We start from the raw sequence: 17,121 nt of genomic DNA, 5'->3' as shown, positions 1-17,121 counted from the left end.
AAAACCTTCATTACTGATATTATGCTTATGTTTATATCATCCTGGCGTCATTCAGATTTTAGCGGCCGCTTCTTTCATGATTATCGTTAAAGATGGCCGTGACATGACTGTAACTGATCCAAAGATAGATGTAATATATTTTGACGTTAATCATAGATGCTTTACGGCATGTGAAGATTAGGTTAAAAATGTTTCTTTATTTCTGCCACATTATATCCTCCAAGCCAGGGCATAGCGTAAAACAACAGCTGTTGTCAGATAATAAATGATTCATGATGACATGAAGAGTTTGAGCACCTTCAGGATTCGAACCTCGTATCCCTCGTAGTTTGCATTTCATACCACTGGGTTATGACTTATATGGAAATGAATTGTATACAAATTCATTCAGTGATTTCTACAAGCTGAGGATACGATTGTACGCGCGTACGTAAGGTTTGATTAATATGATCAATGAGGAGGTTGTGAACGCATACTATGAATTCTAATGTTCCCAATATACCGCTACGCGAATTTAAATTCTATGCTAGCATCACGCAGCCAGTGAAAATGTGGGAGTCCTCGCTATCGGTCCGTTTCTGGAATTAGCTTCAAAATGAATATTCCATTTAGTTTAAAATCTTCCAAAATTTTGTCAAGTGTGCAAAGAAAAGTTGGTTGTTCTGTGATAAAGTGTCGGATCGGTGAAAGCTGCTGGAATGATTTTGTTGTTATTCTTTATTTGTTCAGGTCTGTGTTTATTTTCTAATATCAAATTCTCTATTTTATAAACTTGTTTAATTTCATACTCACAACTTTTGTCAGCAAACTGAAAATCAGTGTATGTGTGTATTCTGTTATGAGATGGAAATTAATTTAATACTAAACTTATGTCCTTACTAAAGTCTTATCAACACTGCAGATTATGAATTTATTATGGATGGATGGATGGATTATGGATTATGGATTGATAAGGGTTTATGGATGAATATCGTTATGTATAATGTAAATATATTTTAAATACTTACTTATTAATACGCTCATCCCAAAATTTCCACTAGTCCACATTACGGCTAAGTAAGTTTAATAGAAGGTTGTGAAAACTTTCTTTGAATGCTAATTCGGAGATATGAATCTCGATTGTATTCATATGGGAGTCACTCGTACGGCGTGACATGTGACTACTAAACCTCGTAACCGGATATTTTCTACTCCAAAATGTTAGTATGTATTAATGTATCTATGCCGTAGATGCCATAGTATGGAATGGAAGTAGGAAGCACGCATACATACAGTAAATTTCATCTAGTATTTAAAACACTATAGGCACAGATGAGTTTGATTTCCATATTAGTTATTGGTATTTCAGAAAGCGATTTGTCTCCCCATAATTGGGGAAGTTTACCTCACTACAAGTGTATTGCAGTATTAAAAAAAAACATTCTCGCGGTAATCCAAGTAGGTAGGTACATTTCGCGCTATAATGTACAGATTATACTTATATGTTATTTGGCCAGTACTTCAATGTTAAAACATTTAAATTAGGTTACATGAGAGTTAAAATGGGTTTCAAGATATTTAATTGATAAATTCTTCCTTGATGCGATGTTTAGATTACATTCTAGTTTGCTTTGCACTTTGAGCGTAAGCAAATTCTATTTTACCGTGTATCTACGCCGACGTAGAGTAATACGTAATGAACGTAAATATAATAATAGTAAGGTACCTATATACAGGGTGAATTTTTCAAATAGGCCTTCAGGGCCAAATCCGAAACTATAAGGATTAGCGAAAAATGCTGAAAGGAGTTACGAGACCGATTTTGATAAAAACTAAAACTGCATCATTCGTTTTTTAAAATATCTTTTACCTTAGCCGGAAATCGAACGAGTTCAATTTGGAAAAAAAACCTACACCCTCTATATTATTTCACTATCTGATAGTGTCGCTCATAAGGATCAAATGCTGGGAAGTAACGTTATGTGACAAATTAAAGGAAAAGGAAAATATTGAAGAAAATACATATTTTTCCATACATTGGCATACTAATCCTTGACGATTATACATGACAAATGGTTTATGTATAATTCTTTAGAAACATACATAAGTCATACCATTGAAGAATTTGTTGGTTAATCAACTATTTATTCGATGTTATGACACTGACATACGGCTTTGTATGAGAGAGTAATAGTTTGGCAAATAAGTTACCGCCGTTTTCAGGATTTATCTTTTAATATAAATAGATAACTGATTAAATAGTAAATTCTTAGTTTGTTTTTTTACAACTTCGTTTCAACGTTAAATATCATTTTCTATATCTCTTTGTTTAGTAATCACTCGGATTTGACTCGAAACAGTCATTCTCGCAAATTGACCACTTTACATCTGTATTAAACGAAACTCTGCCCATAGCAAGTTAAATCTATTATAATGGTTCTAAAAATAACCTTTACTAAGTCGGAAATAAAAATATAAATTCTTGGAGAACAAAACGTCCGTTTCGAGTGATTTAAAACAATGAGCCAAAAAAATGTTTAATACGCGAAATGTTTAAATTGATCAATGGCGGGAACTTAACTGCCAAATTAATATGAAAAATATGTCTTTTCTTAAAATTGAGGCTTTTCCATTAGTTTGTGATTTATCTTTACTTCCCAGATTTTGTTCCTTATAAGCAACACTAACAGATAGTGGAATAACATAGAGGGTGTATTTTTTTCAAAATGAACTCGTTCGATTCCTGGCTAGGGAAAAAGTTATTTTAAAAAAGTAATGATGCAGTTTTAGTTTTTATCAAAATCGGCCTCGTAACTCCTTTCAGCATTTTTCGTTAATCCTTATAGTCTCGGATTTAGCCCTGAAGGCCCGTTTGAAAAATTCACCCTGTATATAATATGCTATATATATTTTAATTTGAATCAAAACTTCGATAGAAATTAATGATTATTTATTTATCATATGGTTGATTATATAATAATGCTTAATAATTAAGAAGAATGAACGGTTTTCGGCTCAATTTAATTGAAAATTATTATTTGTGCGATAATCCATTTTAACACGCAATTCAATAAAAATATTTGACCAATTATGATAGCGAGAAGCGACTTCTGATTTATATATTCTGTGTGGAATCTGTAATAATCTTTTTGACCTTCAATACAATTTTTAAAATATTTTAGTTCAGTTATTTGTAGTACTTAAAAATCTGAGTGACCTGAGTGAGATAATGACTGAATACCTACTTTTGCCCGTGCGCTTGTTTAATTAAAAAAAAAATTATAGAATTCAATTATAATTGGTTCTATCTTCGTATTATTTATATAGTCTTAGTTAGTATTTTAAAATAATTACAGAACACTACAACAACTATTAAAACAAAATTACGCACGCCTGTAGAGGTACAAAATTTGTTCTAGTAACTGGAATAAAAAATAAAGAAAAATGCGATTGTAGTTTAATGTAAACTGTTCAAACTGTTGATGCACTCTCGTTTCGTCGCAAGTGTGCGCTGCTTCGATCAAATTCCCGTTTGCTCAGCTCTTAGCGGGATAGCCAAACTAAGTGCTTGTTATGTTATTGTGATCTACATAGAGTATGAAATATCGCCACACCATTGTTAAACGGGTTTTAAAATACGAAAAATACGGTACAATAATTATTTGTGCGCCCAAGGATTTACAAGGGCATAATGGCATGGCGATTTATATTTTCTCCTCATTAGGTTTGAATTTGGAACATGAATTGTTCCAATACTTTTAATATTAAACAAAAATATTTTAAATTTATCAACTGGGCAAAAAACAAGAAACAATACGCCAACTACAAAACTACAAAAATGTTTGTTCTTGTTTATTGTTCGTAATGAATGTAATACGTTTTAGAATTACGTTAATCCAAAAATAAAATCGAATAAACAGGAATTGGCAATATACACCTCAAAATACTACGCCATCTAGGGAGAAAATACGAGGATATTAGTCTGTTCATATTTACCTTGCTAATATAATTAAATAAACAGTTTTATCCATACACAAGATATTTAGTTTAGACGCTGGAATATTATGAATGTAAAGTTCTTTTTATTTTTTTATATTAACATTTTAAGCTGATACGTCTAAAACATTATAAGAAAAGGTTTCTTCGCCATGATCATTTTGGTCATAAATATTAAGAACTTCTTTTAATCCACTTAAAAGAAGGATTAAAAAGAAAATACAATAAAAATAACAATTTGGGCGGTAAATGGATTGTGGTGTTTTGGTGGTGACGTTGTTAATTATATTATAATAATTTAATTATACAATGATGAAATAATATTAATAATCCGAAGTATATTTACTTCCTTGAGGAGCTGCCGAGGCAGAGGACATTCCCGAGACCCTCCTAATCCCTACCCGCCCTTATGTGTTGACAGGGCCTTAGGATATGAGTGATAGTAGAGTGAGAAGTCACGTGTCCGTATATTTATTGACCTTCATTGTTATATATTCCTAACTATGGTCCACAATTACTGTGATCAAGTTCGTCACATAGATTTGACGCACAGAAAGTCCCGGGTTCGATCCTCGGCCAGACAAGTTAGGTAAGTGTTAAGATGAAGAATTTAGACTCCAGTTTGTGGGTCTGGGTGTTAGTGTATTTGTTTATAGGTATATGTGTGCCCATGTCACCCATGACACGCGGAAAACTAGTATGACGTTGTGAGTGTAGGAAGCCACTCTTTTAAATAACGACTGTGAATACATTTGATTCTGGTAAAGTCCACGTCAGGCCTCCTCCAGTTTTAGGGAGAGATCACACCGCGGGCGGTAGCCGACATAGAAATCATCGCAGCAATGTTAAGTAAACATGAAATTTTGTAAATATTCCCAGGTCTAGCGATAAAATGGGATACGCCGCCGCCATACGACCCAGTGTGGTTCGCGAGCGTACAGACCCACGCGGCGGTGCCAGCGCCCAACGAGACTCGGCTGTGGGGCTGGGTCTACGTGCAAGATGTCGAGTTCAGGCTGTTTACTAGGTAATGATTATTTAAGTTTAAGTTTGCTTACGATAAAAGATATAGCCCACGCTTCTCGCGACCCGGCAGCGAGCATCCAGAAGAACGCCACGGAGTTTCAGTCGGTAAGACTCCGACATGGTAAGAGTCCCATTCGTTCCCTCGGGTGGACGGGAATACATGAGGATTTTTACGCGTTAAAAAAAGTTTGTTCGTCATACATGACTTGACAAGAAAATTTAGATGAGAATTCTTAGATTATAGAATTGAGATAAACAATCAGCTATTATCATAGATATATTATCCTACTGACGTAGGGGCTATTATTGTCCTAAAGCATGGGACGAAAAAGTCAATAGTTTGGCATAATAATTTGTTATGTTATTAATATAGTTACATCTAATTTGATTTGTAATAAAAGAGGCACACGCAAATTCGTTTAATTCCCTATTGCACAGGATTTCAAGGTATTCATTTACGTAGAATAACCTAGATTTCGTGGTTACATAGAGATTATTCTGCACGGAATATTTCTTCTCCTGGAAACTGTATTAAAAGATCACTTGACTTAGCTCGCCTATTTGAACAGTTTTTATCCTGTACTAAGTAATTTTTAATATTTATGAACGCGGCTATTAAATATTTCTTGGTAAGTGAAAAACGTTTTTTATTAACTCAAACTAAGTTTTCCATCGTTAAATTCTTGTGACTTATTTACATATTAATTATTTTTTAATTTTAAAAAACCATTTTTATATGAGTGTAAATCTGCACCTGGTAAATAAAAGTTATTCGGATCCAATATTTTTCCAGACTTCATAACAGACATAAATTTTCCTTTCAGTATGGTTTCGGAAATAATACTGCGAATCAATAGAGAAATGAAAATCATTCACCCCTTAAGCGCTAGGTATTTTCGGTGTAAATACGATTTTGATTTCATAACTTGTACGTTTAATGAATGAAACGGATGAGCTGAGTATTTATGTCATTATAATAATCACTTGAAAAACTATTTCTGCGTTTAAGATTAATTACTTTCACGGTTTGTATCACCAGCCGTTGAAATGTTTTATTTAGCCCAATTATTGAAGCTTTGTTTCTAATCTTGCATTGAAGATTTTACCATCTTTTTGTTTACTGACTCATCTGAAATTTGGTTTATATCTCTCGTTGCAATAATTAAGTTAAGTGTAGTTTTCAATATACAGGGTGAATTTTTAAAATGTGACTTCAGGACAAAATTCGAAACTACATATACGGATTAGCAATAAAATGCTCATCAAATGCTACGAGGCCAGGATTTTAATAAAAATGAACACTGTATAATGACACTGGGAAAAACATATTTCCTTTAAAAATATTTTTATTCATTACAGGCGTAATCCATACGAGTACCAAGTTCTCAAGATTAACGATTCGTCGTCTCTACAAGATTCCTACTTCAATTTCGACAATAAGGTGAAAGTACTTGCCCATGGATGGCTAAACCACGGGGATGGGCCCATGCCCGAATCAATTAAAGAAGGTTTGTACTGATTTTATTAACATATGTTTTAAATTATAATGTTTATGTATCCTATTTAATTAAGTCAAAAATTATGAGAGTCAAAGCCATAACTTGTATATCAATATGTAGAGATTCTTTTGATACATTTACTCGTATATACTCGTATATATACAAAAACATTTTTTTTAAAGATGTGTGTTATGGAGTTTCTTTCGCTTCTTCTCCATAACGAAACACCTTGTGAAGTGGTGGTAGTTGTTTTGACATTCAAAAAGTGCTCTGTAAAGAACCTATTTTAAGAAAAAAAAAATTTTGATTTGATTTGATTTGATTTGATTTATAGTAAGCAATTGTTTATACCAATCTGTGTGTTTATATTATTTAGGCACTAATCATAATTAGTGCCTAAATAATATAAACACACAGATTATGTTAATATAATGACAGATTAATACACAAACAAGCAATCATAAAGTTATGTAATGCGTCGGGATGCAGCAGCCAGGATACAGAAAGACCGAAATGACTTATTATAGAATATTTAATTTAAACCGAATGTTACAAGGTTTAACTAAATCTAAACTAAATTATAACTACCTAACCTAAAATGGTGACTTGCTGGGGCAATGTTAGCGCCCAGAGTGAATTCCCACGTTCGGGACTGTACGATGGAAACGGAGCGGTGGTGCGGAGTCAGCGTTCCCACGGCACGGCAGCGGTGCAGGATCGGATGTCTTTCTAGTAATTTTGTTTAATTCGAATTTCTAACTATGGTGATTAAGGCCAATATATAACATCTCCCTCCGCAAGATCTGCATCTATTTGAAGACCTTCGTCGTTTAATTCGAATTTCTAACTATGGTGATTAAGGCCAATATATAACAATAATGTAAATACTTATATATCTGTTTAGCATAATATACTTTACGTCACCACTTAAATCGTGTCGAAGTCAAAAAACTTTAAAAATGTTTTTTCTTGTACTAACAACTGTGGGAAGTTAGTCATATTATTCCGAGGCGTACCAGCTTAGTCCTCAGAGGAAGCGGCGCATCTGTGGTCGATCTCAGGTAGAAATGTAATCGTATCTGGGGTTGATTACTGATGTCCATGGGCGGCAGTAGCCACTTACCTTGAGGTGGACCGCATCCTGGTCTGCTAATCCTATATTATAAAAAACATCATAAATATTAATCTATTAGGCGCAGTTCATTACTTAATTACTCTACCTATCGTAAATAGGCAAGGGCCATCCAGTTACTTTCCGAGCTAGAAGATATTCACGATTCATTCGCATTTTGACTTGTTGAGTTGTCCTATTTACAAGCTAAACCTCTCCGCTTAGGGTACTTTCTACCTCGTACCAGTTGCTCGTTTATTTATGTTCATTCACTTAATTGGAACTTAAGACTTATCTGCTTCAATACCTTTTCTAAATGAGAAACCTTTGACTAATCAATCTTGGATGGACGGTTTGAGAAGGGCTCTATCGACATTATCAATTCTTTAGTAATCAATTCTACCAATTGTTTAATAAGCCAAGGTAACTAGTAAGAATAATATTGTGTACAGTAAAAAATAAAACTTAGAAATACCACTTAAAAGCTAAAAATTATTGTAAACATTTGTTTAAAATACTAGTAATATAAAGATAGGTTAAGTTAGGAAAAAATATTTCTCAATATTTCACTGGTACTTTATCGACGTTCGCTTACTGTATGTTCAAAATATCTGCACCATCATAATATGTTGGCAGCTGACTATTGCGGATAAGTTTTTTATCCTAATTTTATTACATGGATTTGTGACCACTGTAAATACCTATTAGTATTACTGGTATAGTCCGCGTAAAACTGCTAGTCCGCTCTGAATATAGAAATGAATCGCGTCGCCATAGTAAATTGTATGACTACCTGCTCGCAACAACTTCAGAGCGGACTAGCAGTTTGGCGCGGACTATACTGACATTAACTAGTAGAAATGCAATAAATATGTCGCAAATTGTGAAAAAAAAATTCGGAACATATTATCATTGGAACAAATTTATGTTTTTGTAGCCTATCTCAACGTAAGTGACATCAACATAATCGTGGTCGACTGGGGCAACGCCGCTAACGTGAACTACGTACTAGCGAGCTACAACGTTGCTATGGTGGGTCACTTGCTCACTGAGTTCCTCAACTTCATGAGTGGGGAAGGAGTGTCGATGGATGACGTGCATCTCATAGGACACAGTCTTGGGGCGCATGTTGTGGGCATCGCTGGAGCTTACGTCAAAAAAGGACCTATAGATACAATAACTGGTGAGTAAATACGTTTTTTTAAATATGGAGAACACTTTTATAAAAATCTGGATTCAGTTCAAATTTGATTCTGTGGGGAAACACACTACCTTTGAATTAAGTATTTACTATATTGATATATTAACTTTACTTTTATTATATTAATTTCGGATTTCAAAATTGACTAAATTCGGGGCCTTTTCCTTTTTCTTGCTTTTATGTCAGTGCTTAGCATTAATAAACACAAAAGTCACTATATAAATAGTCGCTAAACTGAAATCTCATTTTCATAATTATCTTCTAAAGAGCATATTTATCTTGTTCGAGAGAGAATTTCCTCTTTTCAAGTAAATACAACTTCCTAACTTTGTAGTAGGTTGGATACTGGTTTGGTTCAGTAAGGCGTTTAGCGTTGTAATGTATGTGTTATTTATTCGGAAGAGTTCTATAAATAGGGCGATAAAAGCTCCTTTTCGTTACAAAGTTTTTCAGGAAAATAGGTACGATGTAATTTGGTAGAAACGAGGCGAAACGAAAAGCTGTTACAGCATTTTGTTCTCGGTTTTTGAACAAAGCAGTAATACTATCAGAGGATCAGGCTCTAATGAATGTATGTACGCTCAAGCATTATGGGGACTTAGAGGTTATTTTTTGCAACCGTATTTACAAGACTAAGTTTAAGTAATGAATTGGTTCTAAATCTTTTTACGAGGTGTAGCAGTTTGCCTTGTTTGTTACATTTGTTTAAACACGATTCCTCTTTTATAAATCCTACACCTTTTCCTTTTAGCCACTTGGTGTTGCAGGTAAAAAGTGCGATAAAAGAATAGCTTAAATTATTGTAATTACTTTTTAGCGTTACTAAGTTTTAGAATACTATAACTGTTTAAATCATTTCCACTTGATAATTAATCATGTATGGCGTTTCAACTTAGTTTCAACGCAATGAGACAACTGCGACAAACTTGTAGAGACTTATAGAGACTAATTAAAAACCGGGTATCGTGAGTATCCATTACATATTAAAATATCTCAATTCCACGATAATATAGTCTAAAATCATATATCACTTCTTACATACATTACATTCTCATACATCGTCTTACATTTATCTTTAAGGTTTGGACTTAGCGTTACCTTTATTCACGTTAGGTAATAAAGACGCTCATTTGGACAAACACGACGCGCGTCACGTAGAGGTGATCCATACTTGAGGCGGCTACTTGGGGTTCGCGTCGCCGCTCGGGCATATCGACTTATAACGTTAATGGAGCTTATTTGCTTTTTAGGAGATTTGTGTTCTTGTCCCTGTAGTTCCGGGATCAGAATAGGGCTACGGTATCCTCTGCCTGTCGTAAGAGGCGACTAAAAGGGGGCTTCCGGGGTTGCGGACGGCAAGAGTGGGAGCTCAAACCGCCCGGCCAGCGACCCCGGGAAGGACGGCGGTATGTGTGGTCGCATACCGTCGTGCACACCAGACGGTGTGGCGAGTATCAAGCTCACCTGGGCGGAGCCCGACGGGGCACAGCGCTAAGAGGACTCCGGTTGCGTTCCGTTGGAGATCCCGGAGTCCTCTACGCAGCGCCGAGGACGGCCACCGGGGGGGTTTTAGTGCGGTAAGAGTCCCACATAACCCCGTGTCGCTCCCACGGCACCGGGTACCTTTTGAAGGTTTCCCCCTCGTTAACAAAAAAAAAAAAAAAAAAAGGAGATTTGTGTTCTAATATTTATTATAGCGAATACAATTCCCCATGGAAAATTTAGTCACCTTACACAATCTACGAGTATATCTAGATACTGCCAGTTTATGTTTGGTGTTACGTTGTTTGTTGACTTTGCGGTGGTTACTATTTTTATTAAACAGATCACTATTTTCTTACATATATTTTATACAAAAAATATATATGTATGTATATATATTTTAGGTTTAGACCCAGCGTTACCATTATTCACGTTAGGCAACAAAGACGCTCGTTTGGACAAACACGACGCGCGTCACGTAGAGGTGATCCATACTTGTGGCGGCTACTTGGGGTTCGCGTCGCCGCTCGGACACATCGACTTTTACCCTAATGGCGGCACATGGCAGCCCGGTTGCCGCTTCGATTACAGAGGTCGGTATTATGATGCAGGTGGACTGAATGAGGTTTTAGAATTGAGTAAGGTCTGGTTTATATTTGCTCTCAAACAATGCGAAAGATGGATTAGAATGTCAGTAAGGATGATTGTAAAAAAATACAAATTAACCGAGATATAGGTAAAGAAATAAGATAAGAGATGTAAGATTAAACTAAGGAAGGCCAAATGTGTATCGTGTTGTATTTTATTAGCTGTTTTAGGGACCTAATAATTGGACTAAACTTCGTTGAAGTCGTAGAATGAAGAAGATAGGAATTTTCAAATATGTTTGACCTTCGTAAAATATATTATGGATGATTGTCACGTACAAAAACAACGTATTTTGTTCAACTTTAGAACAGACATAATTAATTCCTAATACGTGCACAAACTACACTACACTGTTCACGTTTATACAGATTTTTATTTTTAAGCATACCCTTCTGTCTGTATTATGTGCATGTTAGAAAAATAATGTCGGATAGCTGTCAAAACAAAAAGAAATAAAGACTTAAAAATATTATAACCAGTGAAAAATTAAATCAACACTAGCCTATACTTTACAAAGCTATGTTATTGTAAAATAATACATTGAATACATTAAAGATTGAACAATATTACAGTTAAATTAGTCAGACGTATCCGGTTCAAATCCATGGGAAAACCGCCCGCCGCAGTCCAATTCGCTCGGAAGTTCCGCTGCACTTGTGACCGGATTTACAATTTATACTCCCAAAAGCCACAAACTATTCTAGTCTTGGTTCATTGAACTTGATCTGCATATTAATGTGTTTGAATCTTTGATATTGTAATGGGGCTTATTCTTAGCGGGTTTCATTGATTGCGGAGGGTAATGTATTTCAAACGTATGTATGTATCTATGTATGTCTTATTCTTTAGTATGCCCTGCAGTCCAAACAGCTCAACGAATTTTAAATGATATGTCACTGGATTTGTCTAAATTCGATTTTATTGTGCAACTAAATACCTACCTAATAGGGGAAATATTACCTTAAGTCTTTGTTATTATAATTTATAAGGATATTAGACTACATATACTAGATATTAGACCACACTTTAAGTAAGTGGGTCTACCACCTAAAAGCGCGGAATTATTATCTAAGGAAGGTCTATTTGTGCTTTACTGCAATTGTATTATATATTAGTACTATTTCTTTTGGTTGAAAACTTCTTCTCTATCATATATAGTTAGTTTAGTTTATTTGTTGTGGAATTATAAAAGAGTACGACAAATACTTGCCGGTCTCGTACATCAAACTTATAAAAACAACAAATAAATGGTATGTAAGTACAGCATGATAAACGACTATGCGAAAATAACAAAGTCATGTTGTGTTAAGTATTTAAAATGGGTTTACAAAAGACCGTTCTTTATTCGACCCTAAACACATACTAAACTTACTCGTTTAGGAAATAATGATGTAGACGTTTAAGGGAAAATTTGTAACGGAGTTTTTGTTTCTACGCTACTAAAAGTGATCGCGGTCTGTTTGTCTTGTCAATGTAATTAAGTACAGATAACTATGTTTACAAGTTTTAAGAACCTTTTTTATTAATATTACATTTATTTAAAGTGGTTTCTTATAAAATAGGGGTGCCTGAAGACTTTGTGTTTCATATTGTATGCTTTAAGAAAAAGTAATCAACACTTCGTTTATCATTAGTAGAATGTGTATTTATTGCAACGAATGTACGTTTAGAATGTATGATGTTTATTTAGGAATTTGGCATTCAGTTCACCCAATGTTAAGTCGTCGCTAAAGCTTGCAGACATCTGTATTTAATTCCTAGCTTTCCACTCAACCTCACATTAACTACTCGCACTACATCGTACTATAATTTTATTAGAGCACAGAGCAGCTTAATCATATTATCTGTGAACTAAGTTGAGTTTGTGGAGTCAATCGTCTGTCATCTGTTTTCTTCTCTCAGAGTAATGACTATGTGCGTTTGTATGTGTGTATGTCTCTCTTTCTCCCTTTTTCTCTATGTATGTGTTGTGATTGTGTGCGTGTGCGCAGGTGTGTGTGTGTGTGTGTCTGGGTGTGTGCGTGCTTGCGTGCGTGCATTATTTTCTGAACGTGTTTAGTAAAGAAACTACGTAATATAATGTAATTTTTCACAGGGCTATGCGCGCACAATCGTGCACATATGTTTTTCTCGGAATCCATTATATCAGCCGTGCCGTTCACGGCTGTTCGCTGCGAGAGTTACGACGAGCTCTACTACCAGGGCTCGTGTAAAGGCACCGGGGAGACCCTCATTATGGGCGGATTCGATATACATTACGGGTGAGTTGCAAACATTAACTCGGTAAATAAATAGAGTGCTACAAACCTGATTTTTAAAATACATGTAGACTCCAAACATCATTGATCTACCAATAAGATGCACTCGAGTGTCCGACTTGAATGATGAACAAAAGAACAAAAAGTACTACAATAGCGTGCCAGGTGTAATTTGTAAGGCAATAAATCCAGCTAAAATTGTTTTTTTTTTAGCTTTTGCAAGGAAAATAAGGTGGTATAGAGCTAATTTAGTTTCAATTAAATGTTTCATCGCTCAAGAACTATCTACCAAGTATTTAGTATTGCAAGTATTGGCTTCTACTGCTGACATCTCTGTGGCTATATGATATAGTTACTTTCCTGCTTACTTAATAGTTTAAGCAATCGACTTCTTGTTTTAATTACAATAATTACTAATTATGTAATCGTATTTTCCATTGAGTCTATCTCATTACTTTGTCAATGCTGTCAACTTTTTAGTGTTAACTAATATCATGTTGCAAGCTGTTGATTTTTTATTAAAATATCTTGACCTCTGACTTAGGCTCGTTTTATATGTCAAATGTGAAACGAAAGCTCTTTGTTACTTAGATTCGATCAGCCTAGCCACATATTTTCTGGAGTAAAGCGGTATTTCCCGGGAACTGATTGTTTAACTGACGGGAAACCCCGTCAAATGTAGAGTAGAGAGTAGAGTTGCTCAAATGTAGAGTATTTAAGATAAACGGCATGTTTGTATGTATGAAAAGTTACTTCGTAAGTCGAAATGAATTGAACACTATTACATGGTACAATAATACAAAATGTGTATTTCCAAATGACAGCATTCCATTCCCAGCTAGGAATAAAAAAAACTAATTATGCAGTTTTAGTTTTATCAAAATCGGCCCTTTCTTCCTTCCTTCCTTCAGCATGCTACGCTATTCCTTAAAGTTTAGTTTTTAATCAACGACGAACATCTGAAATATTTACCCAGTATATTTTGTTATCTTATAACTATGATAGGGTTACTGCCACTTACCCTTAAGTCTACGCGAAGTACCTATGACGACGTCGACTGCTAATATTAACTATATATTTTTTTGTATATCTGGCATAATATTATCGCATTTCCATTACATTACATACGATGAGTGATGAGCGATGAGTTATCGTTGACATATCAACGAGTCTTCAAACAATACCTGTTTGTAAAATAAATTAAAAACTCATATCTCCTAACGTGTAAACCGTTAATCAACATCATAAAGGGACGCCAAAACAAAAGTATTTGCCAAACTCTTTGTTTGGGTAACCTCAAAATTCCGGAAAGCGTAGGTTCCGGCATTGTGTTCATGTTTACAGGAATTAGTAGGAAATCGTCACTCCAAGCATTTCCATTAAGCGGTGTAAACAAAACAAGTAATTTTAACTATTCATGAACATGGTTAACTGTTCAGCGTTTAATTATACAAAGAACGCTCGTTTGTAAAAGCGTTGAATGTACGGGATGAAGGCCATTGTTCGTTGCAGGAAGGACGGGATCTACTACCTCAAGACTAACGCAGAAAGCCCGTACGCCCTTGGGGATCCGGATAAGGCGCTTGTCTCAAAACTAGAGATGAACGATGAAAGATAGGTAATTTATGTACAAATAAAAGTGAATGTACGATTGTGTTTTTAATTTGTATTTTCTTCCAACACACCGTATAAAGAGAGGTCGATAATTTATTATTGCAGGCAATAAAAAACCCACTGTTTTATAAAGTCTTCCATAACCGTTTGTGAAGTCATTTCTTAGATAGCGAATTATTACAACTTAAAACTTGCAATATCTATTTAAATATTAGTTTTCATTCCATTTACTAGATGATTTTTTATAGATAGAAAGTGTTATGCCGTAGCTCTTTCTTTATTATTGTAACACGCTGCAAGCCTCTCGTTGAGAGTGAGAAAAGTTCTTGAGTACCGATAAAACATTTATTCCTTTCGCCAACTTCGCTTATAAATTAAATTTTTGCCGCAATAATAACGCATAGACGGTTTATTTTGCCGCAATCCGCGAAATACGAGTATATATGTTATGAATAATTGATTTATCAAATTTGTTACGTACCAAACATCGACATTTGATGTCTAGTACGCAGACATTGTCAAACTACGATCTTTGGTAGACGAAACAATGGATAGATAAATTATACAATGCTACTATCAAATAAATTATAGGCATCAAGTGTTTTTTCTGTAAATAAGAAAAAACACTTGATGCCTATAATTTATTTATTGTAAAATAACCGATATATATAATGTGTCATATAAATAATGTGTTATATCTTGTGTGAATCTGTATATTGTTTGCATATATTTTTGTATATAATATTATGTACCGATATATAATCTACACGAAGGTGAACTTAAACGGAACGCTATATACCTAATATTTTATGTTTTGTTGAAGTGCATATTCGTTATTACATTTTGCTCAAATATATAGCGTATTTTTAAATACCTTCTTTATACGAGTAGATATATACCTCGTATATATCTACTCTACTTAATTTCGAAGCGGTAATAATTTTAAACTACGAGTAAGTTTTCGTGTTTATTTATTGGTGTTTGTAGCGCTATGTTTATAAACTATAAATATTTAAATTTATAGGTGTAATAATTTATTCTGCTTTACATTAATTTGTAATACTATTAGAATCCAGCTTTTAGTACATGTACCAACTCGGTTAGACAAAACAAGGAATTACCAATAGTTATTTATAAATGTAATAATAACGTTAATTAAAGTAATACAATGATCAAAGTGTTGTTTCCTTTGCCTATTCAGGCGTATTTTACGGCTTTACGTCAGTGTTATTTATCGTCGTTGCTTTTGTGAATCTATTAACCATACAATCAAATAGAAAAGTTAAAATAAAGAAAATGAAGCTTATAGACCATAATGTTTGAACCGCACACAATAATGTTGGAATTCTGATTCCCTACCTTGGATATAATTAATATGCCCAAACAGCCCTTGAATGGAAATATAAATTCATTATTTACAGAGGAGTAACTTGGTCGTCCGTACGACGATTACTTTACCACACGGGACTTCAATATAATACAAATAATATATCAAAAGCTAGATCATAACATGTCAGACTAAGATGGTCCTTATGCAATCCAGACAATTTAATATCAGACACATACAAAGTAAAGTTTACTACTTACTTAATATAAACAAAACTAAAAATCTTCAGAAGCGTCACATTTGTTACAAGGCAAGTAGAATTTGTATTCTATTTGATCGGCGGTTGGAAATATCCATTGGAGCGGTGGAGCGGAGACATGATGTGGAATAAACCGGAGGAGCCGACGTATTCCTTGTTGAACTCCGTTGGCACTTCCGCTCGCTTTCTTACATTATTCCTCTGATCGTATGTGCATGCAAATATTATGTGTACACTGAATTCGATGATGGAAAAATGTAGTGGAGTGGTCAAATATTTTGATGTTTATTGGATTTGAACAAAGTACTTCTATAAAAACTGTAAAATGTCTATCGAATTTAAGAAAAGGTTGAACGAGATACTAGGTTGCTATTTTATAATACAGATAATAAATAAAAATGTAGCTGCATGAACCATAAAGTTGCAAATGATTATATTTTAGTAAAAAACTGTAATTTATCCAACATTAAACACAAGAGAGGCCACGTTTGGATGTGTATTTTCTCATCTGGTTTAGGAAATGTCCATGGGCGACAGTTACTGCTATTCATCAGGTTGCCCCTGAGCTTTATTGATAGATTTAATAATAAGAAATTAGGTACATACAAATACACAAAGAAATCCATTTGGCTAAGAGCAAATTTTAATCGACCGATATTTGTAATACCTTGAATTCACACATTTAGTTCAACAATCTTTGAAACTACCATGGACTTAAAGT

General features: G+C 34.4%; 1 protein-coding gene across 1 annotated transcript; it reads left to right on the top strand.

Moving 5' to 3' along the window:
- The first annotated feature begins 532 nt into the window (after window positions 1–532).
- LOC140751060 (pancreatic lipase-related protein 2) lies at window positions 533–14,863 on the top strand. Its single transcript, XM_073084891.1, has 7 exons — window positions 533–729; window positions 4,855–5,002; window positions 6,361–6,509; window positions 8,549–8,794; window positions 10,699–10,887; window positions 13,038–13,203; window positions 14,713–14,863. Exons 1-7 carry the CDS (start codon window positions 699–701, stop codon window positions 14,816–14,818), a joined length of 1,035 nt encoding a protein of 344 aa, XP_072940992.1. The 5' UTR covers window positions 533–698; the 3' UTR covers window positions 14,819–14,863.
- The last annotated feature ends 2,258 nt before the right edge of the window (window positions 14,864–17,121 follow it).

Source organism: Epargyreus clarus, unplaced genomic scaffold, assembly GCF_041222505.1.
Source record: "Epargyreus clarus isolate Ecla_fem2 unplaced genomic scaffold, WU_Ecla_fem_2.2 ptg000003l, whole genome shotgun sequence".
NCBI classification, from domain to species: Eukaryota; Metazoa; Arthropoda; class Insecta; order Lepidoptera; family Hesperiidae; genus Epargyreus; species Epargyreus clarus.
The sequence above is the reverse complement of the archived record's forward strand: the minus strand, read 5'-3'. Positions and strand labels throughout refer to the sequence as shown.